Source organism: Rousettus aegyptiacus, unplaced genomic scaffold (assembly GCF_014176215.1).
Source record: "Rousettus aegyptiacus isolate mRouAeg1 unplaced genomic scaffold, mRouAeg1.p scaffold_m13_p_7, whole genome shotgun sequence".
NCBI lineage: Eukaryota > Metazoa > Chordata > Mammalia > Chiroptera > Pteropodidae > Rousettus > Rousettus aegyptiacus.
The window spans coordinates 10,490,824-10,518,649 of NW_023416310.1; the positions used below are offsets into that span (position 1 = coordinate 10,490,824).

Sequence of the window (27,826 nt, forward strand, 5' to 3'; positions counted from 1 at the left end):
TTTTTTTCTATTTCATTAATTCTTGTTCTTTATTATTTTTAAATGCTTAAAAAGGTTCTGCCTTTATTCCTTGTCAGTTTCACTGAGGTACGATTCACATATAATAAAATTCACTGAGTTTACCGAGTTCAAGTGTATAAGCCAATGAATTTCGACCAATGGACACGATGGTATAACCACCAACAGGATCAAAATACAGAACATTTCTATTGCCCCCCAAAGTTCCTTCATGGCCTTTTGCAGGCAATTCCCTCCCTTCTATCTGTGAGTCCTGGCAACTACTATTCTTTCTGTTATTATTCTCTGCTTTTTCTAAAATTTCACATAAATATGAATCAACAGTATGTAGTATTTTATATATACTTACTTTCAGTTCGGGGAATGCTCCTAAGATATATCCATGTGGTTACATGTATCAGTAGTTTGTTTCTTTTCCGTGCCAAGTAGTATTCCATTGTCAAAAGTGAATATTCTGTTCCATGGAGCTATGTCTACTCCACTGATGTTTTTGCTGTCTCCATAACTTTCACTGTTCTGGAATGTTATTCAGTTGGAATCATACAGCATGCATTTTTTTCATGTTGACTTCTTTCACTCAGTGATATGCATTTAAGTTTCTTCCAGGTCTTTTTTCATGGCTCGGCAGATCATTTCCTTTTTATCACTGAATACTATTCCATTGTCTGGATGGACCACGGTTTATTTAAGCGTTCACCTACTGAAAGACATCTTGGCTGCTTCTCCATTTTGTCATTTATGAATAAAGCTGCTATAAACATCTGCATGTCAGTGTTTGCGTGGACATAAGTTTTCAGACATTGTGCTTTTAATCTCTAGAAATTCAATCCGAGTCTCATTTAAATGCCCCATTTCTCTCCTCATATTCATATTTTTGTCTATCTTCTTAAAATGTGGAGTTGATTTTTAATAGCTGTTCTAACATCCTTGCCTGTTAATTTTTTCATCTTTGTCATTTCTGAGCATTTTTTAATTGATTGTTTTTACTCTGGTTATGGGTTGTATTTTCTTCTCTGTATAACTGGTTTTTCATTGGATTCTGGTCACTTATGGGTGCTGGATTTTGTCATATTCTTTAGATATCTTTGAGCTTTATTCTGTAGCTAAGTTACTTGAAATGGATTAGATATTTTCGAGGCTTATTTTAAAGCTTTGCCTAGGTGAGTTCAGAGCAGCCTTTAATCCAGGGTAAATTGACTCCCACTACTGAAGCAATGCCTTTTAGAGGATTCTGTGTGATGCTTCGGGTTATTAGGAAGTCTTCTCACTCTGGATGGTTTGAACAATTACCAGCCCTAAGTGTGGAGAAAACCTAGATATGCCTTTAATATTAATACTCTTTTGTTACAAAGATCTATTTGGGTGCCTGTATTCCTTAAAAAGCAGAGCTTCTAAAGAGAGGTTCCAACAATTGTCCACCTTACACTCTCCAGGACTTTACATATTTCCAGGTGTGTGCATGATTAATACATGTTTGCCAAAAGTATAAGTGAAATAACAAATTGGTAGGTAGGTTTCAAGAACCTTGAAGGTCTGAGGCTTCGCCCTACTATAAGCTAACAAATCAGCTTGCCACACAGTCGTGAATGCTGACAGAAGACGTGAGGCTCCTTGAGACAGACTTAAAAACTATACTCACAGCCAAAGCAGTATCTAGAATGTCAGCATGGTTTCATTGGTTCCTTGAGCTGCAGTCCCACAGGGCGATGCAGGCGGTCCTCACCACCACCCTGCACAAGTAGTAGGTTACAAGAGAGGAACACTAGGACTGAGAAATCTGCCTCTTTACGGCAGCCTTGGTCTGAGAGCAGAGGGTACCACATCTCTTAAGGCTGCTCCAGACAAACATGGTCTTGAGAAAATGTCCCAGATAAAAAAAATGGTCAGGACCCTGAACAAGCCCAATCCTGTCTCATCTCGGAAGCTAACCAGGGTCGGGCCTGGTTAGTACTTGGATGTCAGACCACCTAGGAAGACCAAGTGCTGTAGGTGTAAAAAAAAAAAAAAAAAAGAGAGAGATTGTAAGCTGACAAGGTCCTTGCAATCTCTGAGGTCAACCTAGGGTTGCCTTGCCTAAAAAAAAAAAAAAAAAAAAAAAAAGTCAGGGCCTTGCATTCTTGGCATAATCAGTATGATATCTGGGAGCTTGAGACACCAATGGAATAGTGTTTCCTAACAGTAGAGAGGGTAGCTAGATGCAGACATGGTACCTTGTATTGTTATGACAACAAAACAAAACCAAACAGACAAAGGAACTGTAAGTAACATCTTACCTTGCTGGGGCCATTTAGTAGAGAGGTTAAGAGGCCCCTTCTTGGCTTCCACTGTATCATGATAGAAACTCACAATGAAGATTTTGAAATATCCAGTAAAAGTTAAACCATCTAGGAAGACAGAAAATGTATAAAGTACAATACATTTACTAGAAATTCTATCCAAAACTAAAGATTTGGTTCTTGAAGAAATAAGGTTCAGAAATCTAGAAAGTTATATTACACGGAACTACTCAATCCTTGATAATAGTGGATGAAAATGCTAAAAATCACTTGCGAGATTTAAGGTAATTGACCTGTTGCCAAAGTTGATATGCATCCATGTTACTAAAAAACTTATTTTTCACATGTTTGCCAGGTACTTATGTTTATCTCTTTGGCTACTGATGGCCATACCTCAGATACATTTTACGTTTTATCTACTCTGACATTTTTGTAAGCTGTTAAGATTAGCAGTTAAGGTGACTGTTCTTCATTATCAGTAATGCAATCCATAGTGGTGACTACTTTGTACTGAAAACAGTCCTTTGTATGAGATATTAGAGCTCTGATACAAGTGTTAGACATATATTGTTTTTCAACTCATGTTATTTTTCACAGTTTAGTTTCTGACTTCTAAATTGATTCTGCCCCACAAAGATCACATGAATTGCAAGCAAGATTTTAGGTTCTGATTTAAATCAAATTAGAAAAATATTCTGCCTTATTTCTCCTCAGCTTCACCACTAGGCTCTAAATCATAGAACTCATAGGAAATATTTGCTACTTTTTAATTTCCACTTGAGAAATTCACCAAATCTATAAATCCTGTTCTGTGAATTATAGTTCACTTTCTATACATTTACAGAAATAAATTGGCTTGCCACATATTTGTGGCTATCATTATGAAAAAATGAACATTTTAACCTCGTCACTGAGGTAGAAATATATCTGGATGCCATTTATGATTGCTTATTAAATATCAAGCAAGGAATTTGAGGAAGCCATATTTAACAAACAAATCGAACGGCAAGAGAACTTTAGTCAGAAGTGAGGAGGGATATCAGAGAAGAAAGAAGGAAATTGGAACAGAATATAAAAGAGCCAGCATAAAAAAAGGAAAGGACCTGGGAGTGAAGGCTGAAGCTGTGGGATCAGAGGCAGCGGTGTGGGGGAAGGGCACGGGGGACTTCCATGGAAGCTAGGGGCGAAAGCCACATGGGTTAGAAGGAAAGACTTTCTCTAAGGGATGTTTGCGAGAAAGTTATCGAGCACGAATGCAGACGGGGGCTTAGGAGAAGAAGCAGAGTTGAGGATTTTAGGAAGTGTTATGACAAGAGGCTTGAAGGCAGTGAGGGTGGAGCTGTGGTGGCAAATGGAAAGAAAGCTAGAGCCATGATGGCAGAACGAAGCCTGGGTCTTGGAGAAGAAACAGGACAGGGATTGTTTTATATATCACACCTTGGGAAAACCTCTCGACAATATCATTTTTATCAGCCACATTGTACCCCATGGTATGATCTGAACCCTTATTGTTGGACATTGACATTATTTTTCTAGTTTGTGTTATTAGAAGCAATGCTGTATTGAATGTCCCTACAGCAAGGTGTGTGCAGAAAGCCACAGTAATTCCCTTAAGACAAATTACTGGGCATGGGAGAGTGGTTGTGGGAAAGGGAAATGCCAGAAAAAAAAGGATAAAGAAATCTTGAGGCTTCCGATATGTAGTTTTCTAATTGTCCCGAATTGCCACAAGTATGTGGCATTCCTTCTCCCCTACTTCCTCGTTACCATTGGTATTTTTTGGGGGAAAAAAAATGGTGAGATTTAATTGCATCTTAAGTAGAGAAGACATCTTCCGTTAGGGAGTGACAGACGACTAAATGTTCAGGGATCTAGACTGAGAGTGTTACTTAGTTTGTGCTGCTCCCTGGTGGCACCTGAAAAACCTACACGACAGAAAACGGGGTCAAACTGAAAACAGACTATCTCAATAAGTCACGAATGTTAAATACTTAGGGCTAAAGTTCTGCAAAGTGGGTGGCAGAAACAGAGAGAAAAATGGCCGTAACTTTAGGATATTGGAGTATATGGGAACTAGAGCACCGTGGCATGACCTACATTATGCACTCAGAGGCGATATATTAAACTGAACAATAACACAAAAAAATTACAGTTTAAATGGTGGGTTCTGAGGAGGGGACAATGGAAACTACTATATTCTATGTATTTAAAACCCATTTCTCCTACAAGATGGTGAATGTAATGAATGAGGCACAAAAAGATAAAGGACTTGCCCAGTATCAGTCTTCTAGGGTAATTGCTTCACTGAGAATACTCTTAACAGTAAGTATGTACTCTGGATCTTAGATTGGTTTGGGGAAGCATGACTATTTCCACTTTCATAGTGTTCCTGAGTGCAAAACACCATGCTCTATATTAGGGACAAAGGAGGAAAGGAAAAGTCGGGAAAAGCTGCAAAGGGAAATGCCATAGTTGCTATGGAAGAAGTTGTTAACCCCTTGTTGTTTTTGAACCATGAACTACAGCACGCCCCCCACGCCCGCCTCTAGAAGGCTCTAATCCAGGCCTTAGCCTGTTCCTGAGAGACAAGGCTGTAAGGTCGCTTAGAGCTCGGGCGGCGCGCGGCGCTCCGGGCGCTCCCGGCAGCTTCCACCCTCGGGCGGAGGCGCTGTGCGCAGCTGCGAGCCCGCCGCTCTGGCCCTGGCCCCACGCTCTGCGCATGCGCCTCCGGCCTCCGCGGGGCAACAACAGGCCTCAAGTTTGCCGCCATCTTGGGCTCGGCAGTCTTCCTGGAGCTTCGGGGAGAACGGCCTGAGCCGCGCTGGGGGTTCTCGGTAAGTCCAAGCTTTACCTCTGTGCTGTCCGCTCGCTCTACTGTTTTCGGTGGCCTTCCTCCCCTGTCCGCTTTGCCCCTTTCACCGTCGTGGCTCTGGCGCCAGAGGAGCGGGCGCCGGCGCCATCTGCCGTGTGTGGCGGGGTGGCCTGGGCCCAGGCCGTCTTTCCTGCCTCCCAACGGCGGCTGCAGCTCGGCCTCCCCGTGAGTGCTGGGTTCCCCGACCTGAAAAAATGCCAGGCTCAGAGAGAGTGAGCCCCAGGGTCGGTTCAGTGGGGCACTTTTACCTGTGGAAGTCAAAGGAGAAAGTCAGTGTGGAAGCACTCTTCAGAAGAAAATTTATTTTTGCCGAGTCACTTAATTGTAATGCTTCAATACACCATCAAAAGTAACTTACCTTTTGGAATTTTAAAAGGAAAATAAAGCCCTTTAATGAGCCCCCCCTTCGTTTTTCCAATTCCATCTCCTAATGTATCCTTCACCCCATCATCCGTCGGCCTACGAACTCATGTTCATGTTCATTTGTAGGGTGTCATTTTTAGTATTCTGTACACATTACTGACAACCCCTCCACAACTTAACAGGATTCGTAAGACCTATTCATCAGAGCCAATAAATATCTTACTGCTTTTTAATAGTAATTAAAAGAACAAAAGAGCTATATAATCTTTTATAACATTCCACCATTAACAAACATTTAGGTTTTGTGGTGTGTCTGTATTTTACAGCTTGTCTTAAGTATACAATTTGGTGACACATATGCGCCCATGAAAGCACTATAATAAAGATAATAAACATATCCATCACCCCCCAAAATTTCTTCTGCCCCCACTCTGATCTGCTTTCTGTAGCTATAGATTGCATTTTCTAGGAGTTTGTATAAATGGTGTTAACCGAAGAAGAGATTCTGACTAATAAAGAAAAAAGGCATTTATTTGAGCAAAAAGAGTTGCTACAGATTCAGGTAGACATTCAAACTGGGCTCTGGAGAGAAGAAAGAAAGGCAGGGTTTGTAAAGGCGAAAACCATAAGTGTAATTCTTTCATGCAAAGGAAAAATTGCTGGCTATGTTAATAGGGATTGATTATTTCCCATATGCAAGCGAGGGAGGTGAAAACTACTTGGAAGTAATGTCCATGTGTTCACTGCACCAGTTATTCCAGAATGTTTATGACTCATCCTTAGCCGAATTTAGCAACAGGTTAGCAACTTAATAGCTCCGAAACTGAGACACAAGATGTGCACAAGTCCCACTTCCTTAATAGCTTCCTGACTATTCTGAGTGACTCTTTTAGCAATGCTTGTTCTGTTTTATTTTTTCCCTTATCAGTGGAATATAGTGTGTATTTTTTCGTAGCTTTCTTTTCTCCAGTAATTCTTTTGAGATTTATATATGTCATGCTGTGTATCAATACTTTGTTCCTTTTTAGTGCTGAGATTACATTGTGTGGCATACAACCATTGTGTGGTTTCATTTTTACTTCAGTAACAAACTATGGTTATTCAGATTTGGGTATTTTGCAGACTGACTTTTTTTTTTCCCCCGAAAACTAGTTAAGCCAGTTTGACACTTAAGGAAAACAACTGGCAGTATTTGTCAATGATAAAACTCAGGCTTTAAAGGCAAAATTAAAAAGTCGGAAAACTTGTGCCTCTTGCTGCAAGCTTGATGGCTTTCTGATAGCTTGAGTTTTCTGATGAGGTTGGTTGTGATATTAATTTGTTTTGAGATGTTCGGTAATGGAATATGTCAATATATGGAAGCTGTGCATAATTCTGAATCAGTATTTTCAAATGAATCAGGGTAGTGTCTTTAAAATCATTCATTTTAGAAATCCCATTCAAAATGCAAGATAGACCATGGGATTTTAAGGTAACAGTACTCAGAGTTCATTTATATGTTTAATATTCCATTTTACAATAACTTCTAGGAAATTAGCACTCATTGAGTTTTTGTAAATATCAAAGAATATCCTCAGTTATATGAAAAAGCTATTAAAATACTCCTCCCTTTTCTAACTCCTGTCTGTGTGGGGCCAGATGTCATTCACGTACTTTTCCCAAAACAATCTGTTGCAACACACAGAAGCAGCCATGAGAATCCAGTTATTTTCTGTTACGTTGACATTGAGATTTACAAAAATTGTAAAACCGTGTCACTCTTATCACTAAATATTTTGGTTTTGAAAATGTAGTTATCTTTCATGAAAATATTTGTTAATATTTAACGGGCTTATTGCTATTTTAAATATTTTACAAGTTTGTTTTTATTTTAAATATGATAAATGTTAACAGGTAGAAGACACATAAACACCCTTTGTGGTCTAAGTTGGGGCTCCTATGACAAAATCCCTTAAACTGGATGGCCTTTAAAAAGCGGAAATTTATTTCACAGTTCTGTAGTCTGAGAAGTCCAAGATCAAGGTGCTAGAAGATCTGGTGTTTGGTGACAGTCTGCTTCCTGGCTTATGGATGCCTGTATCCTCCTTGTATCATAGGACAGAGAGCAGAGAGGAGCAAGCTCTCGTGACTCCTGTAAGAGCACTAATCACGTTCATGAGGGCTCCATCCTCATGACCTCATCTAATTACCTACCAAAGATCCCACTTTCTAATACCATCACACTGGGAGGCAGAGTTTCAATATAGGAATTTGGCAAGGGAAGGACACCAACTCAGTACGTAATAGGATCCTCATTCATTTTTAGGACTAGAAAAGGGTCCTGAGAAAGTGATGGTTTAAGATAACTCTTTTTTCAGTGCCAGAGAAAGAGGTTAAGGAGGTGCCTAGACAATACTACATTGGGAAGTTTTCAGTTTTTTAAATAGAGGGTCAGGGAAAGAATCACCTAGAAGGAAACATTCTGACAGAATTTGAAGGAGGTGAGGGAGCAAGCTGCGCTGTGGAAGCAAAAAGTCCCAAAGCCAGAGACAAGTTCAAGGAGTGGTATGGCACTGTGGTTGAGGCGTAGTGCGTGTAATAGGAGTAAGGTAAGAGAGAACGCGGTGGCGGTGGCAGGGGCGTGGGGGGTGGGGTCCCGGTCGCGGTGGTGGTGCTTAGATCCTGTAGGACTTCATAAGCCATTATGATGGCTCTAGTTTTCACTCTGAGTGAAATGAGGAGCTACTGATTTTTTTGAGCTGAGACTAGTCATGGGTGGGGACGGGGTAGGGTTAAGGATAGAAGTAGGAAGACAAATTAGTAACCTGATAGTACAGTTGACAGAGGAAGTTAGTTTGGACCAGGATTGTACTAGCAGACCTGGAAGAGAGTGCGAGATTTTTTATCTGCTCTGAAGATGAACCCAGTAGAATTTTTTGGTGGATTGTTGCGTGGGATGTGAAAAAGTGGACTCAAGGATCATTGAAGATATTTGGCCTGAGCAAATCTTTTGTGTGGTAGATTATATTGATTTTAATTTTGTTATAGCTTCATATTTTTGCCTGTGGTTTTAAAATTTTTAATGTTTTCCATTTTTGTTAGCTTCTACGTTTTTTTCTTGAAGAAAGCCTTATTTAATGTGAGATTAGAAAAAAATTGTCATATTCTAATTCTTTTAGGTAGCTAAAAAAATTAGTTTTTTTTTTTTAATCTGATATTTGCTTTTGTGATCAGTAAAGCAGTTTCTCTGCACTATTGCCATTGTAGGCTAGATAATTCTTTTTTTTTTTTTTTTTTTTTTTTTGGTGGAGGCTGTTCTGTGAATTGTAGGATGTTTAGCAGTCTCTGCTTATTACATGCCAGTAGTAACGCCATCCCAGCCCAGTTTTGACAAGCATATATTTCTAGATGTTGGCAAATGTTCCCTGTGGGACAGAATTACCTCTGGTCAAGGACTATGCCAGTAAAACACGTTAACAAATTGAAGCCATGATTTTAAAATATGAAGATTAAAAAGATTCTAAACAGTTTTATTTCCACTGTATCAGTGTTTAAAGACCTGAATCCAGAAACCACTCTGAATATCTGGAGAAAGTAGGCTGATGAAAACTGGGGCAGAGATGCTTACCTGGAATCGGTCTTTTGGAACCTGGCAACCTTATCAGTACTAGTCAGAGTTTTACCTGAAAAATCTTAAATTTTGAAAAAGGAAGAATTAATAAGCTGATTCTAACCCAGAAGGGTGCCTGTTTCTGTTTGTACTTTAGGTTTTGGATTAGCGTCTTTCACTTTTAGTTCTTGTTTAGTTGAAAAATCAGTGTGAAACAGTGGGAGTAATGTACATAGAGAACTGGACTGCATCAGAAAGCCTCATTTCAAAGTCTCGAGTCTCTTTTATCTTCAATTTTTTAATCTGAAAATCACAGTCTTAATGTGAAGATCAGTTAAACTAATGTCTCGAAATCTTTAAAATTTTTTTGAAACATTACAAGGAGCTCGATATAAGGAAAGAAATTTAAATTTCTTCTAGAAAATTTAAAAATATATATTATATATTATATGTATATATAAATATATGGCTCAACTATATTTCTGTTGGACCCCACTAGTCTAGGTTTACTAGATGTACTTCATAGAAGAAAGATCCCAAAACCGATGAGAATAACATCATCTATTATGTGTGTTCCATAGAATCAGGAAATTTTAATATAGGAAGCACTTCTCATGTCAATTTTAACAGTGTTAGATTTATTTTCATCAAACCTTATGAGAACTGTGATTCTGTACATTTTTAACTTTAATTCAGGAGTTCGTGAACTATTGATTAGAATTCAATTTCTTAAAATAGAGTATTATTTTTAAAAAAGAAGAAAACATTCAAATATGATATACTAAATTTGAAAGCAGAGTTGAGTACTAATTATTGTCACTTTATTTTTAAGTTGTGGCACTACCATTTTATTCGAAGCTGTCTGTATCTGGTCATCTGAAATAGTGGAACTGCTACATATGTCTGAGCCTGATTTGCCCAGTACTTTGCTATCAAATACAATAATGCAAATTATATGATGAAGCTGCTGTAAGACTGCATTCATCATTTACTGGCTTTATAATAAGTGAATTGTATAAATTTACGAAATGATTAGAACACTGCTTACGAATGCAATTCGTAGATGTTTTATGTTTTCTATTTACTTTTTGCATCTTATATTAGGATAAGAGGGATTTTTACTGCTGTTACTGTAAAAAGAATGGTTGAAAAACCCTAATTTAATTCAACCCTCTCATTTTACAGATTTAGAATCTGATTCTAAGAAAAAACAAACAGTTCCCCAAATTTCACATAATTGCATCTCAAATAAAACTCAAGTTTCCTGATGTCCTAATCTTGTGTACACAGAGTAAGTACTTTTCTGTGAGTATAGTAATATTCTAAGGGATATAATATTGAGTAAAGATTTTTGGATCTAGAAGATCTCGATTTAAAATTTTGTCTTTAGATGACATAACTGTTTGCAGTACAGAATAATTGGTTTGGTTTTAAATTTCCTGCTTATGTTTCTCCGTAATTTTTCTGAATTGTTGCAGTCTGAACTTCAGATACACAAGGGTAGGAGCTTTATCTATGACACTGGGAACTCTTTTCATGATTCTTCTGAGCAGGCATTGGGGAGGCAGATGGAGGCTGATGGACATCCATAGAACAGGTTATTCTATCTGTCTAAATAAGGATCTTGTCCATAGTGAGGACCTTTGGTGAGCATCATGTGGGACCTACAAATTTTCTTTTCATGTGTTAAATCTTAGAGGCTCATCCACATATTTCACTGCGGACTTCTTTGTAATGAATCTTCCAGTCTTCTTCAGAATTACTAATCATCCTGCAGAAACTATTAGATATTGCCAATTTATATACAGTTTTTTTTTTCTTCAGGGAAAGTAGATGTACTGGAGTCTCGTCAACTTTTTTCTCAGGCAAGGCATCCCCTGGGTTGGGATGCAGTGCTTTAGCAGTCTGTTTCTTGAGATTCCTGGCACAAGGTGAAAGGATGTGCAAACCAGGCTCATATTTTTTCCCACTTCTGCTGTGAAATTCCCCATGAGGCCATTTGTATTGCTTGCGGTTGGGGAGCGGATAGCAGGATAGAGGAGTAGGCTTCTGGTAGTTTGGGAAACCTAATCATGCAACTTCTTTGTGTCTTTGGGCTTTCTTTGGCTTATCTTGTATATACCACCTTCATTTAATAAAGGAATTCTTCTGGCTACTTAAAAAGAGTGGTGGTTCCTGAAAGACTTGTATATGTTTTTTCCTTTTCTCATTTACTCACATGAATAGTCAGTGACCCTTTAGCAGATGCCAAAAGGAAGGTTCTTGGTATAACCCAACACAGGATCCTTTCTTGAGTACCTGAAGTATGGAAATTGGGTAAAGGCCTGTGACTTTATTAGTGGCTTGAGAAGGTCTTTCTTGTCTTGCAGTGTTTTGATTTATTCTAATGCAAGTCTTCAGTGTGCTGCCCATTGATCTTATTTTGAGAGATTCCAGGATTGAGTAAGCATAGCCCAGAATCTCTACAGACTGCACTGTGATGATGAGCACACCAAATTAATTATCTAGGATGAAATAAAAAGCACAGTCAGGACCCAGATGTTCCTAAATCTTATCTTTTTCTTTAGCTTTCCAGTTGCCTATTTCAATGTGTGGAGTTGGGTCTTAAGACTTATAAAGGTCTCCTGTTATTTTATCTCAGATAATATTTATACTTTGATAAGATTTTATTTTCCTGTCCTCCATGCTCTTCTTTCATCTTTTTATTGTTTTCTTCTGAATTTTGGAATATTCTCTCAAAATTTTCTTCTACTTTATTTATTTTTATTTTGTGTTACTTTTCCCCATCAGTATTAAATTTCTTATGTGTATGTAGTTCTTCCTAATCTCAGATGTGGCATCTTACTAGCTACTTAGTCATATAAAAATTCATTATTTGTTTTTGATCTTTTGAACACAGGAATCAGACTGTTGAAGAACAGTTCTTTCCTTTTTCCCTCAGTATGTTTATTCCTCAGGAGAGTATTTCCTTGGTTTCCTTTAAGTCATTCCCTCATTTTTTTAGGTCCAGTTTTTCTCTTTCCTGTCCTCGTGAAAAGAAATTGATAATCGTCAACTGTTATCTCAGAGTCAAACAGGAGTTGAGCTGTGTCCTATCACAATAGATGTTGGTTCTTACCTGAATTTGGAAAATATTTTATAGCTCTTGAATATTTGCCTTGCCATTTAAAAAATTTTAACAATCTAGAGAAAATGAGCAGAGCCATGTCGTAGAGAGCTTTGCCTCTGTTCCGTTCTTTTCCTCCCTCTGTAATTTTTGTAACTAGCCATGCCAGTGACAAGGCCTGCATATACCTGACCCGCCTCAGGGTCTTTCAATGCTTGGCTTTCCTTCGCGCTGTCGAGGATTCAGCCTGCTGTCCTTAATCAAAGAAGAATCCTGCAGTTGTGTGATGGTGCCGATGGGGTTTAATTATTGCTAACTGACACAGAGTGGGGAGTGCAAGCAGTGTGTCCTCTGTTCGTTCTCCATTTGCCCTTTCTTATACGCTCACCACTTTGAATTATGGACTATCGGAAGAAGTCTGCATGAGGGAAAGTAGTTTTCTCACAAGAGGAGAAGGAGCTCTCCTGTGGGCTTTATTTGGCTTCCTTCTGTTACACCATGTCTAATGTCTAGTAGAAATTTGTTTCTGGAAAATTTGTATCTAGTAGAAATGTATTTTCTTCTTTGTTTTACAGTGTATAGTCTCCCTGTTCTTAATGTTCTCTAGGTTATCTCAATGCAATTTTTTGAAAGTGTGAAATACATTGAACAATTAGCTGCGTTTTGTTTCTCTCTCCAGTGTATATAATTTTTATTAATGTGTTCACTTTGATAAATATAGGCATAGAATTATTTTTAAGGCTTATGTTTGCATACTAAGTTTATATGGGCTAATTTCATTTAATTTTAACAGTTGTCTGTCTAGAAGCTGATTAGTACTTATTATTTGCTTTTTAGAAAATGGATTCTACATCCCTATTACCGACATTTTTAGATGTGGATTTGACAATATCACATATAGAATGTCTTCCCAAGGATATTCTGGTGAAATTTCAAGGCAGAAATAATATTGAATGTGAGTTTGACTACCACATATTGCAGAGGGAAATACAGCATATTCCAAAAGCAAAAAATAATGTGGACATTGATGAATTTTGTTTGGTAGAAGAAAGAGTTTCTGGAGAATGGCAGAGAGGAAGAGTTTTGGAAAAGAAAAACGAACTCTATACAGTGTTCCTCATAGACCGCGGAGAAGAACTAAGAGTTGATAGTATGCGGGTTGCTTCAGCCTGTGGCACCTTATTTGAACTACCACCACGTGTAGTAGTTGGCATTTTTGCCAACATTTTACCAATTGGAGAAAAATGGTCTTCTAAGGCTTTGAATTATTTCAAGTCATTAGTAGGACTACAAATGAAAGGTTATATACAAGCTATTTTGCCTCTTCAAATGATTCTAATTGAAGTGCCAAAAATTATATCCCAAGTTCTTGAATTACAATTAGGAAGACTTATTGATGGGGATTCATTTCGTCTTATTGTGACAATGTTAAAAGAATTCCCACAACAAATGCCTAATTTATTACAGTATACGAGACCTGACTTATCATTAAATAATAACAATACTTTACTTGATATCCAACATATTCTGGATAATTTGCAGCCATCTTTGTCCATAGGCAATACTGAAAGTGTAAAGGTATCATCTGCATTGAGCCCAAGTAAATTTTATTGTCAATTAATTAAATGGATTCCAGAGTTAGAGAACTTGACAGTATGTATGAATTTACATTATGATATTATCAGTCAAGAAAGTAGTCCTATGTGTGATAATTTTGGACTGCTTTGTGTTGCCAAAAGGATAAATGGACAGTGGCATAGAGGAATTCTTCAGCAGCTCTTGCCCAATAATCAAGTGAAAATTTGGTTTATGGATTATGGCAGCAGTGAGGCTATACCCTCAATTCATGTAAAGAAACTTAAACAGGATTTTATTTTAGTACCATTATTTTCATTTCCATGTTCTCTGACGTATTTACACAGTCCAGATAGGGATGCAAGAAAACTTCAATTGAGTGTATTTAAACAAGCCTTGTTAGGACAGATAGTATATGCACACATTGATTGGTTCAATAAGGATGAACATTTGTATTATGTAACATTACAAACTCAGGAGTCTGCAATTAATTCTAAGTGTCTTCTGAAGACTGTAGCCACACAAGAACTTTGTCCAGTGTCTGATTTAAAAATCTCTAATATTCTCAGAGAGACTAGTGCTTCTGATGTAAATGGTTTCGCAATCAAGAGTTTTGTTGGAAATACTGAATGGTTGATAGACTCTCTAAATAAAAAAGATAACTTGAAAGTAGGTTTTCCTATTAAAACTGTAGAAATGGAAACAGAAGCTGCCTACATAGCTTTCATAGCATATGTGTTAAACCCATCCAATTTCTGGGTTCGCACCAATGAATATCAGAACGAATTTCAAGAAATAATGAGAAATATAAACAAATTTTATGATTTGTGTGAAAATGATGAACTGATTCTAAGAAATCCAGAACCTGGGTTATTTTGCTGTGCTAGATACAGCAAGAACAGATGTTTTTACAGAGCTGTCATCACGGAAATTAATGGTTATAAGATTACTGTTTATTTTTTGGATTATGGAAATACTGATTCCATACCATTTTTTGATGTAAAAATTTTGCTTCCAGAGTTTTGTGAGTTGCCTGCCTTAGCCATGTGCTGTTCACTTGCACATATATTTCCTGTGGAAGATTTATGGGTGAAGGCAGCAGTTGATTATTTTAAAAAAATTGTTTTGAACAAAGCAATTTTGCTTCAAGTTATAGCAAAAAAAGATGACAAGTACACTGTAAATATTCAGAGTATTGAAGCATCAGAAAATATTGATGTTGTCTCTCTTATGGTACAAGCTGGATATGCAGAATATTGGGAAGTAGAACCAGAATGTTTTCCAAAATTCGTAAGTGATTATTCAGTGTTAAATTTAAAATCCAAAAACAAAGTTAGTGTCAAGAAGGTCTTATCTGCCCTTCTTGTAGGACCTACACCTAAAAAGCATTATTCAAATAAGCTAAAAGAAAGTAATTCGTCTTTGATAAAGTCCCCGTCTGTTAATTTCTCAAATGCAAAAAATCCTTTCACTTTTTCTGTGGTACCTGGGTCACCACGGCCTTATAAAGAATATATATTTAAACCAGGAACAGTCCTTGAAGTGAAGTGTTCTTATTATCGTGGCCCCGGTGACTTTTCATGCCAGCTCCAGTGTAAGTTAGATGAGCTACAATTACTAATGGAACAAATTCAGAATTATTATAGCATTCATTCTGATCCCTATCAGATTGGGCAGATTGCTTGTGTTGCTAAGTATTCCAAAGATGGGAAGTGGTATAGAGCTGCTGTTTTGCCTCAAGCATCAAAAAAAGAAGTTGACGTAGTATTTGTTGATTACGGTTACCAGGAAAGAGTTTTAATTAAAGATCTTTGTGGTATTAACCCACTTTTTCTTTTTTTAGAAGGCCAAGCCTTCAGATGTAGTCTTAACCATTTAGTTGAACCCGTTAGTTGTAAATTATTAAGTTGGACAAGAGAAGCATGCAGAGACTTTGGTAATTTTATTTCTTCGTCTAGAGGGTTGTTGACCTGTGTCATCTATGCTTTAGTTCTTATACATCCAAACTATTTATGTAATTTAGTGGACTTACAATCTCCATGTACTAGTGCAAAAGAATTTCTTATTAGTCACGGCTCTGCACAGTATAGCACATTATCAAAGCCCTTCCCATCTTCAGTGAGTCTTTACAGTTACTGTTATTCCTCCTTCAATTTAAAAATTGGAAGCGAGGAAGAAATATATATATCTCATATATATAGTCCCAAAAAGTTTTATTGCCAACTTAGTAGAAATAATAAACACCTAGAGATGATAGAAACAAAAATCACAGAGATTAGTAACCTCAAAAATTGTCCAAAATATTCTAGTAAAATGGGATTGTGTATATCTAAGTATATAGAAGATGGTCTCTCTTATAGAGGTTTAGCAATGCCAACAGATTCATTATCTCACTTTCTGGTCTATTTTGTAGACTTTGGAAATAAGCAACTAGTAGAAAAAAGTATGTTGAGGGCTATTTCAGATCAGTTTCCAGAGTTGCTGTTTACACCTATGCAAGCTATTAAGTGTTTTTTGTCAGATCTTAAAGATGTAGATATTCCAGCAGAAATCAATAGGTGGTTTGAAGATAATTTTTTAGGAAAACCACTACGGGCAATAATATTGTCCAGGGAGTCAGATGGCCAGCTTGGTATAGAATTGTATGATGGATATCAACATATAAATCAGAAAATTAAAATGTTGCTTCATGAATATGGAAAAAAACATAGTAACCAAGTATACTATGTAGAAAAGGGTCATAAAGTAAATGAGAATAAGAGACTTGCTGTTTCTTTGAAAGGCAAAATAGAAAATAACTATCATGATAATACGATAAATAAAACTAGTCAAGTAGCATATTCTGAAAGTAAAATAGATCAATTAATGAATCCCAAAAGTATATATGCCAGACTTTTGAAACCACCAGTTTGTTATAAAATTGAACCTGTGTCAAAAAACAAAGTGAAGAAATCTTTGAATGATGGACTTAAAAATAAAGGTGTAAAAATTGTCTCTGGATCTGCACATACTCTTGATGAAAGCGATGTGAGCCAGAAATCAGTAAGGGCTATGTCACAGTCTTTTATCGGAGAATTAAATCAAGCGGCCTCACAAAACCCATGTAATCTTATGAGACCACAGATCAAAGACCTTCCTCAACCTCAAATTTTCTTGAATGCCAAAGTTAAAGGATATGTTTCTAATATCAGTAATCCAGCAAGTTTCCATATTCAGCTTGCTGAGAATGAAAATGTAATCATCCGACTTGCAGATGCTCTAAATGATAGAAGAGCAAATATAGTGACTGAGAGAAAATCAGTTAAACATATGGTGGGAGATCTTGTAGTTGCAGAATACTCTACTGACAATGCCATTTACAGAGCAGTTATTAAGAAAATTTTGCCAGGAAATTCTTTTGAAGTAGAATTTATTGACTATGGTAACACTGCAGTAGTAAACACATCTAAAATTTATGAACTTAAGAGAGAATTCTTAACTATTCCTAAGCTAGGAATCCATTCTTTTCTTAGTGGAGTAAAGTGGAATGAGCCCAATGAAATATGGGACTGCAAAACTGTGGATTATTTTGCTTCAAGAGTAAGTAACAAAATAGTTTCTTGCAAATTTTTGAAAAAGCATGAGGAGAAATGGGAAGTAAATATAATTTGTGATGAAAAATGTGTCATTAATGAACTACTGAAATGGATAGCATGTTCAAAGCTACAGAAAACAGTATTGCAAATGCCTCAGATTATCTCTCAGAAGGTGAGCCCTGGTGATGATAATGAAATGAGGAAGGGAAGATCAAGTGAATATGATAATTCTATGATCCTTCAACCATCCTACCAACAGCTGGTTAATATTCCTTTTGAACACTTGAAACCTGGACAACTTGAAAAAGCTGAAATACTTCATGTTTCAAAAAGTGGAACATTTTATGTGAAGTTATCTAAAAATAAAAAAATATTATCAGATTTAACAGTATTAATTACTGAAGAAGTAAAAAATCCCTCTTTCTTAACAAAGGAAAATACTGAAAAAGGCTTAGAATGTTTGGCAAAATCTAAAAAAAATTTGAAATGGTATCGATCAAAAGTAGAAAAAAAGTGTGTTGATGAGACACTGCTTGTTTTTTTAGTTGACTGTGGTTGGTATGAAATAGTTCCTTTATGTAATACCAGGGTGCTTAGCAATGAAATCAGAAATATTCCAAGACAAGCTGTGCCTTGTAAATGGATATGTTTTGAAAATTTTAGGAACATGCCATTTGAGTCCATTGTGCATTTGTTTGCTCGTTCGGAAATAAACATCCTTTTCTTGAAATATTTAGACTCCGCCTGGGAAGTAGAAATTTTGGTAGATGGCCTGTTACTTTTGGAATATTTAAATTTAAGTACAGTTCATATTGAAGAAAACAAACTTAGGTCTTCAGAAATTATTTTCAACTTGAAATCTAAGACTCCTGTGTCATCATGTACAATAAGATCATTTACTTGTGCACAACTCCAAAATGGTAGGCGATATAATGGTATCGCCACTGCTGTTTCTGATCCATCAGACTTCTCTGTTCAGTTAGAAGATTTCTTTGACACAATGAAATCGCTCTTTATGTTGCTTTCTGATCTACCAGAAAACTTAGAAACAGTACCGCAAGAGCTCATAATTCCTGGTTCTGTTTGTTTGTTCAAATATGAATTGGAAGATCAGTGGAATAGAGTAGAAATTTCTGAAGTCTCTCATCAGTCTCTACTTATTGTACTGATTGACTATGGATTTTCTGTTTACATACCTTATTCATATATAAAAAATCTTAAAGTTGTTCCTGAGGAACTTTTGAATTTGCCAAGGCTAAGTTATCCTTGTATTTTATATGGTATCTTACCTGCTAAAGGAAAATACTGGGATGAAGAAGCCAAAAGTTTTTTTCAAGACTTCCTAAGTAAACCAGGCTTAGTTTTTCAGCTTCAGGAAAATAGTTCTGAAGCAAAACTGCAAGTAGATGTTATTAGTGAGAAAAACAATTTGGCAGATATGTTAGTTGCATCTGGGCTTGCAGTGTATTCTAAAGGTTCAAATCATCTTGATGCAGTTGCTACTACTGGATCTGCTACAGTCCGATATAAATTACAGGGTAAGCCTGTTTGCCCATTGTTAGATCAAAACTGTTACAAAAGAGAAAATGTAAATTGTACATGCATTGAGAAACAGAAGCTAACAAAGCAGAAAACTGTTAAGAGGAAAGATGTTTATAAGAACCTCTTAAGGAAAAACCATATTAGTAAAAGATTATATTCTAGAAATTTAACACTGAAGAAGAAGGTTGATAGTGGAAAACATAATCCCCAAAGTCCCATTGCATTTGATAAGTGTGCAGCAACTTCATTTTGGGAACTACTTAATGGTTTGAAGAATGACACCAATTGCACTGAAAACATTTTTGAAAAGCTACCAACTGAAGGAATACGGGGAAATAACACAATGGACTTGAAAACAACAATAAGAGCACCTCATGTTAATGAAGAAATATCAGAATAATACTTAAAAGGTAAGTGGCCATTTGTAAAAAGTAGATTTTTTTTTTGTAGATTCTATTTTTGATTATTTAAAAGTTTGTTAATATGTACTGAAGTTATCCAGATTGAAAGTATACTGTAAGAAAACCTACTAGAATGTCTGAATAAATAGACAATTTAGGAGTGATCACTTGCATGGTAAAATGATGCTCTACTATCTTTACCTTTTTTGAATGGTAACCTTCATAAATAAGTGTAGAAGATTGTAACCACATACGCATGTACACATGTGTGACATTTTGCAAATAATTTCAAGGGGTTTGAAAAACTGATGGTCCATAGATTTCAAGTTAATCTTGCTGCCATTAATGAACTTCCTGGGCTTGCTTTGAAGAATCAGTTTTCTATTCTGTATTTTTCTTATCAGATGAAGTATATCTTTATTTAGGTTTTTTGAGTGTGCTTGTAGCATATTGCTAATGTGCTTAAATTTATAGAATAAACTGACTAAGCCCATTTCCTCTTAAAACTTTTAGACATCAGACTGATTCTAAAATATTGAAAATGTAATATGTGCTATAGCATTGTCTCATTTTGCTGATGCACATTATATTTCATTTTCTGTATGAAATAGTTCCTGGACATTTTAATAGGCTATAAAAAGAAGGTTCTGACTTTAGAAAGGTGTGTTATTCTGTATTATAATTAATGATAAGTTACATTCTTTCAATGAGTGGACGTTTCTTGTTTTTACTGATGTATTTTAGAAAGAGCATTACATTTGAATTCATGTTTAGATGTTTATAATGAATTGATAAATGCTTTAAAATTGCTCCTTTTTCCTTTTTTATGTTTGAGTCTTTTATTATTGTAGTAGCAGTTATGGTAGAGTGCTTACTGTGTTCCAGATATTGTGCTAAGAGTTTTATATGTATTATCTCATTTAAAGCTTACCACAGCTATAAACTTGGTCAATACTAAGATTATAATGGGGTCTAATAATTAGTACCCAGGTTCTTTGAATTCTAAACCACTTTAGAGAGAGACAAGGAGAAAGACGATTGGTGAGAAAAATATCCCCTTTAAAAGAAACCAAAAACCAATATTGATGAATATGGCTTGTATCCACGAGCAAAAGAGGTATAACAATACTGAATCATTTATCTTTCTCTGTCTGGCATTTCATTTATCATAATACTCTCTGGGTTTGTCCATGTTGTCAGAAATGGTAAGATTTCTTTCTTTTTGAAATATGATTTCACTTACATGTGGAATCTAAAAAAAACCAAATAAATAAACAACAGAAACTCATAGATATAGAGAACAAATTGATGGTTGCCAGGTGGGAAGGAGGTTGGGGGGCTGGGTGAAAAAAGGTGAAGAGATTAAGTACAAATTGGCAGTTATAAAATAGTCATGGGGTTGTAAAGTACAGCATAGGAATATAGTCAATAACATTACAATAGCTAGTTATGGTATTTGGGGTACTAGATTTATCACTTTATAAGTTACCTAAATGTCTAATCACTATACCTGAAGCTAATATAATATTGAATGTCAGCTGTAACTGAGAAATAAAATACCGAACCATTAATTTAGACTCACCCACATGGGCACAGAAAAGAGTTTCACACAAGAGCCCTACCCAAAACTAACTCCTCCCCCTGCCCCCCCTCCGCTAAATGTACTAATCAGATTGTCCCTACTCCCGGTGAGTAAGGGAGCAAAGAATAGAGCAGTGTTATCCTAGGAGAGTGCCTCTCCCATGAACATCAGGGATTGGAAGAATTCCACCCCCTCCCCCCGCCCCCGGCCAAAAAAAGTTATCATTATGGATGAAGCCCAGGGAAATTCAGTAAATTTTACCCATGGATATAAAGTTGGTAAGGGAGATTTTAAACTCAGATATCTCCAACTCCAAAGTCTGCTTTTATTCATTATTTATACTGCCTTTGAAAAGTAGATTATTTGAAAAAGAGTTTTCTATAAACTTTTGGCTATCAGCCCATCCATTTTGGCATTCGTTGTTTCTTAGATTTTTCTTTACCTGTGTATATTTCTACCTTCTTTATGGTTTTCCCATAAAATTCTTTAAGAGCTCACTTTTGGCCCCCATCTCCATCTCACCTCCATTTCCAGCACACAGTGAATCAGTAAGTGAATTAAAGTGAAAGTAGCTGTTGCAAGAGCAGAGAAGCAAACATGTTGTACTTCTAAAAAGATTTTTTTGAAGTCCCATTTAAGGAAAAATCATAACTTTGAGACAACATAAGTAACATAGTTTTGTGGTCTAAGAATAAACCAATATACTTGCTATACCCACTCTTTTCTTTAAATAATAAAATATCAAAAAACTGGTTTAAGAGCCTTGAATACTATACGGTCTCCTCCTGCTCATCCAGGGGTGGTGGTAACCATTGCTGTTTGCTGTCGTCAGAGCCTGCAGGCGCTCCATGCATAGGGCAAAATGGTTTTTAGTGGTTCTTCTTGGTTGAAGGCATCAATACTTAAAACTCTCACCTGTTAAAAATTTTAGAAAAGGGGCTCCACAGTAGTGCTTTTCAGCCTGAGGTTTACATTGTAATTAAGAAAGGAAATTTTCAAAAATTCTGATGCCTAGATCTCACTTTTAGGTTCTGTTTTAACTGGTCAGGTTGTGGCCTCACCATTAGGACTTAAACTCCCTAGATGATATACAGCCAAAGTTGAGAAACATTGTTTTAGAGGGTTTGGTGGATAACTTTCTGAATTATTTTGTGAGAGAAAATAGTTCTGGATTTTAAGTATGAAAACGCTTAGACTCTATCCCTCCTGTATTTGGAGTTCATACTATACATATAGAGTCACAGTAATTCTGTGCTAAACTTAATTCAGAGTAAATATAGTGTTTGAAATGTCCTAGAAGAATAATGCACTTATTTTATTTTGCCCAAGTATTGTTTTAATTATGGAAGTTGCTGCCCTTATATTTATAAAATTGGCTTAACTTTCCCATAGTTTCAGCCTACTATAACATACCAATATATAATTATTCAAGGTAATTGTTTTTATTTGCAGACTTTTCTCAAAAACAAGAGTTCTGAGTCTTTTTTTCAGGATGTTTTGAAGGTGTTTGTTGTTGGTTGAATACTTGCTTGTTCATTCTTCTCTGGAAGTCCTTGAACAGATCATTATGGGAACTACAGAATGTAAAACTTTTTTTAAAAGAGTAAAAAATATCTAGTCAGTCTTTGCAAATGAGACGGTACTTGACGTTGACATGTGCTACCTTCCTGCAGTTGCTTAGTCAGCTGGAAGTCAGCTTTGAAACAAATCTGGAATGGCAACCCCGTTTTTAAGAAGAGTTTTATTTGATATCTTAAATTTAAGGCAATATCTGGACATCCAAAGGGGAATGGCTCACAGGTGTGCAAAATGTCAGAATGAATTTTGAAAATATAAGAGTAGTTAAGGGATACTGGTGTATGAATCAGTAGCATTGAATCTAGCATGGTAGTAAACGCTTTTTAACTTATCTGTAGCTTAGTTTCTTTGTAAAATGTAGATTATAATAATAACTACTCCCTTGACTGGTTGTGAGGATTTAAATAAGTTACAGCATATAAAGCATTTTCACTAGTGCCTGGTGCATAAATACTCACTGTGAGAGATATCAGTAATCATCATTAAAAAGCTACTACATTTGTTTTGAAAATATTTTGTGAAACAGTAACTTAAATTTCTGATGCTGCTCTGTGAGAAACTGAATAAATATATATTTAGGACAGTGTATACATAAATACACTTACACACATTTGCAGTGTGATGGTTAGATTAAAGGTTAAATTTCTATTTTGAAGATAAGATTTATGAATGAGGAACAATTATAGTTTTAAATAAAGACTAGAATGGGCTATATGTATTTTTCCCCCATACTCACCAGATATTGAAGATTATGTTCTACAATTTAGAAGAGTGCTTCTATTGGAAAAATAACTCCCTTTACCCAACTTCTGTGACTGTTGTATCACTGGGTTGCTTTTGTTGTTTTGCTTTGATATCACAAAATATGGCAAAGTTAATGAGTTTGTTAGTTAAAAAAGAAATGAATTTGAATGCCAAAGTAAGACAAAGTAGCAGTAATGAATTGTTTGGTACCAATTCAATCAGGAAAAGCTTCATACCCTTTAACTTTCAGTGGTTTTAACTTTAGTTATGTCTTCATGTATAATATTTTATGTTTGGAAATGACTAGAAATGACAGACTTCACAAATTAATTTGCACTATTTAAATTATTAAATACTGTACAAAGTGATATTTTTAGAAGTGTACATTCCAATTAATTCCTAATTTATTTATTTTTCTTATTTGGACCAAAAGTCCAATACATATAGTAGCTAAAGATATGATTGAATTAGGTTTCCTTCCTTTAAGATAAATAGTTCTTAATTTAAAACTAACTTTTGTTTTCATTTTTTGTTATGAAGTTACATTATTTTGCCCTACAATAGCTATTTTATTGTACTCTAAACTTATGACAGGGAGTGTGTCTAGTAACATAGTTTCATTCAGAGTACTTTCAAATAAAAACAAACAAAAATAGCATGCTTACTATAGGATTTATGTTTCCTTAGGATTAAGTTTCATTATATTTTATAGGTAATAATAGTCAATATTAGAATAATGCCTTTTTCTACCTTGAAGCCAATTATATTAATTTAAGTTAGCAGAATTCATTGTTTTATAGATGTTGGCAAGACACTATTGATTAAAAATTTAGAGCAGTAGAACATTTAATTTCTTAGATTAAAATATTTTAAAATTTAGGATTGTTAAATTTTGCTTTTTAAATTTTTCTAATTTTGTTTATTCATATAAATTAAAAAATATTTTTCAAACTTGTAAAAGTGGTTTATAAAAATGGAAAAGTATTAGTGAAAACAATTCTGATTATGGATATGTGTTTTTAAGAGTCAAATACACTATATTTTTCAAAGCTGTATGTTGATATGAAATAAAAAACACTTCAAACTGTTATATAAAGACAAATTATTTAGCCACTTGTATTTTTCTGATGTGATCACTTTGATTCTAAATTTTTATATATGAGATACTGAGTTTGTTAAATTTCAGTGTCTGATTTAAAAATTTTTTTCATCTGTGTATAGTAGCATAATGTAACCTTTTCTGAATTTAATAAGAATATTGAAATCTAATATCACTTTAATAACTTGTTATATTGTTGCTGAATTTTGTATACACTCAAGGGAAATCATTTTTGTTTTGTATATTCAATGTTTTGACTTAAAATTTTTTCATAATAAAATACTTTTAAGTATACATCTCTAAAGTCTGAAGGTGCATATGTTTATATGTGTTTTAAAAGGGTAATACAACTTTTAAAAATCATACCATGTGCATATTGTGATAAAAAATTGAATTCACTAAAAAATTTTTCTCAACCAAATATAGTCCTTACTCATCTTAAACACGTATTACAGTTTTCTCTTATGTTTAAAAGTATTTGTATATTCTTATTCTCAAAGCACAGGCTTTTAAAATTCTTCATTCTTTCACTTTCAGAGGAGTGCTGGATTTAAAAAAATTATATATCTTGATTTTAAAAATTTACTTGGTCTATAGTTAGGATATAGTTCTCAGTATTAAGTTTCCATATTTAATTTTTCTATATTTGACTTTTAGAATTTTTTTTTTTTGTATTGATGTCACAATATAACCTTAGTTAAGATTTTAATAGATATTCCTTTTTGGCTCTGATATATTAACATCAGTGTGAGCTCAAGTATGGATTTTATATATTTTTTAGTTTTCTTATCATTTATTAATCATAAAGTAGTCAATCATTGACTAAAGCTAATATGATCACGGTACTTTTCCATAGCAAAATACTTCAGTTTCGTCTTTGAGCTCATTGATATCTCTGAATATTCTTACTACTAAATCATACTTTATAATCTTGTTACATTATTCTTTATGGTGCATTCATTTAAACATTTTGGATGTCACTGTTAAATACAGTAGAATAATGAGTAAGTCAAATTCCAGTTCTTTAGATATTTCTATTACAAGTGGATTGTAATAAAGGTATATAGTATACGCTTTAGACCGCAGAGGAACCAGTTGAAAAAGGTTTACAAAAACATGACCAGTGAGCCCGATCTTGAAAGACATTTGGTATAGTTTGCCAGGGAACTTAGGTAAACATAAAGAAGAAATTATAGAAAGCATAGTACAGCAGAGAAAAGTTGACTTATTACAAACATAGTACTTTTATTTTGATTAGGCCACCTGAGGGGAGGTGGGGATGGGAAGTGGCTGGTGATGGATATGGAGTATTTCTTTGGGGTGATGAAAATGTTCTGGAGTTCAATGGTGATATGGGTGGTATGACTGTGAATATAATAAAACCCATTGAATTATACACTTTAAAAAGGTGAATTTTATAAGTGAATGATAGCAAATCTACTTAAAAAAATTACATGTATGAAGCTTATGTATGGCTTATGAATTTAATAAGTTATCTTTTGAGATTATTTAAAGATGAAAAGAAAAATGGTAGATATTGTGGATGTACATTACAGTAGCTTTGGGTTATGTTATCTCTCAAGATTTTTAATTTTTGTTCTGGTAGGCAGTGAAGTTGCCAATGAATCACTTGGATTCTATCAACATCAAGTTTAAGGGCAGATATATTTCAGCTAAGATTAATAGTTGCAGCCATTAGTTCTTCTTCCTGTCATTATGTATGTTGACAGTAACACTTTGGTTTTTGCACTATTTTTTTTCTTGGTAAGCTGGTGTAGAGAATTTTATTTTCCAAAAATGGCCACAGCACTATCTTCTGTCCTCATTATCTTCTTCAGAGAATACAGAGAAGAGATGCTGTGTAACTTCCAAGGCTGGGTCTAACTCGTTCACTGGAATACTTGTGTTTAATATTGAGTTGCTAGGTAAGAAGACCAGTTACTCCGATGTTGCCATGTTGTGAGGAAACCCAAGCCACGTGGAGAGGCCATGTTTAGATAGTTTTTTGGTACTTCCAGCCTACGACTATTTTGAATATGCCTAGATAAGGCCCAGAACAGAGACAAGCCCATCCTGCTGTGTCCTGTCTGAACTTCTGCCTCACAGAATCTATAAGCATCATAATTTTTATCACTAAGTTTTAGAATATATTGTTATATAGAAATAATAATTGGAACAGATTTTGGTACCAGAAGTGAGATGCTGCTATAACTTGGACTGAGCAGTGGGCAGAAATGGGAAGTGCCTTGAAAAAGGAAACCTGACAGGCCTGAAGGAGCTATGAGTGAGAACTTTGAGGAAGTTGAGGAAAATGTTGGAAACTAGAAGAAGGGAGACTGGAGACCTTTGTTAAAAATAAAAGAAATTTAGCAAAATTGCTACTGCCACAATATAGAAATTTGAAAATGCACCTAAAGAAGTGAGGAATCAGGCTAAAGAGATTCCTAAGTGATGATGCCTCCTATTTTGAATCAGAGTGCCTCTGAAGTTTTCTGTGCTTGTCCCACAGATGTATGTTGGGTTCCTGTGGGCTAATATGCCACTTTATTTCATAGGTCTTCAGATCAAGAGGAAGTCTACTTGAGAAACCACTTCTGGGAAGCCAAATCTACACTTGGACTGATTTAGAGGACGAGGTTGAAAACTGTCCTGATGCCATAATGGATTGAGACTTTGGAGGTCTTGGGGAAGGTGTACTGTATTCTGCTTGTGGGAATGATGTGAATTGTTGAGGCCAGACTATGTTACATTGTATTATCCAGTGATTGTCATAGTGATATTTGTTTTCCCACCTGCTTTTATCCAGTGTGACCTTGCCATTCTCCATCAAGAGATCTGATGGATCTGGGTAGGCTGGTGGCTGCTTTAACCAAAGCATAAAGTAGAAATGAGTGATACCTTACAAAGCCGGGTCATAAACAATGATGTGTCTTTCATCTTATTTTCTGACACTTGGCGCCTGGTGCCCTGGACCATCATTCAGGAAGTTCACCTACCACATCCAGACTGTGAGGAAGCCCAAGCCACATGGGCAGGCCACGTATAAGGACTCCTGTTCTAGACCCTAGCCATTTGAGTTGTCCTTGCTGAGGCCTTGGGCATTGTGCAGAGACAAGCCAAGTCCATCATGGCATTCACATCCAAATTCCTATCGTATGGGATCCATGAACATAATAAAATAGTTGTATTTTATACATCAAGCTTGAGGTAATAACTGAAATGACTGGATAACTTAAAAACCACTTTATAAGAATGACACCTTTTGGTGTATTGTTAAAGGCTTGGTAATGAGTTAAGTATGAGTTTCAGTGAAAATTTTTATGACACTTTAGCTGCCTGATGGTTGTCTGACTTGCTTATTATTTATTTATTTGGTTTTAGGCTACTAAGTCATTTGGCTATATCTGAGTTCTAGATAGTTAATGTGCCACCGTACATTAGTTTGTAATGGTTTATTTGTAAACATTTCATTTAATTTGTATTTTCTCCCATTTTATTAAAAACTT

The 27,826-nt window shown here is 35.5% G+C and overlaps 1 protein-coding gene across 2 annotated transcripts; it reads left to right on the forward strand.

The window, feature by feature from the left end:
• Positions 1–5,070: 5,070 nt before the first annotated feature.
• TDRD15 (tudor domain containing 15) lies at positions 5,071–27,826 on the forward strand. Of its 2 annotated transcripts, none has more exons than XM_016144752.2 (3): positions 5,071–5,128; positions 13,062–19,326; positions 26,876–27,826. In XM_016144752.2, the coding sequence occupies exon 2, from the start codon at positions 13,065–13,067 to the stop codon at positions 19,314–19,316; it is 6,252 nt and encodes a 2,083-aa protein (XP_016000238.2). In that variant the 5' UTR covers positions 5,071–5,128; positions 13,062–13,064; the 3' UTR covers positions 19,317–19,326; positions 26,876–27,826. The 2 variants fall into 2 exon arrangements, with proteins under 2 accessions (XP_016000238.2, XP_016000240.2); XM_016144754.2 differs by lacking the exon at positions 5,071–5,128 and adding an exon at positions 10,330–10,409.

What these genes read in the sequence shown, in the direction of transcription:
- TDRD15 (XM_016144752.2), top strand. Translation starts at nt 13,065, where the DNA reads ATGGATTCTACATCCCTATTACCGACATTTTTAGATGTGGATTTGACA.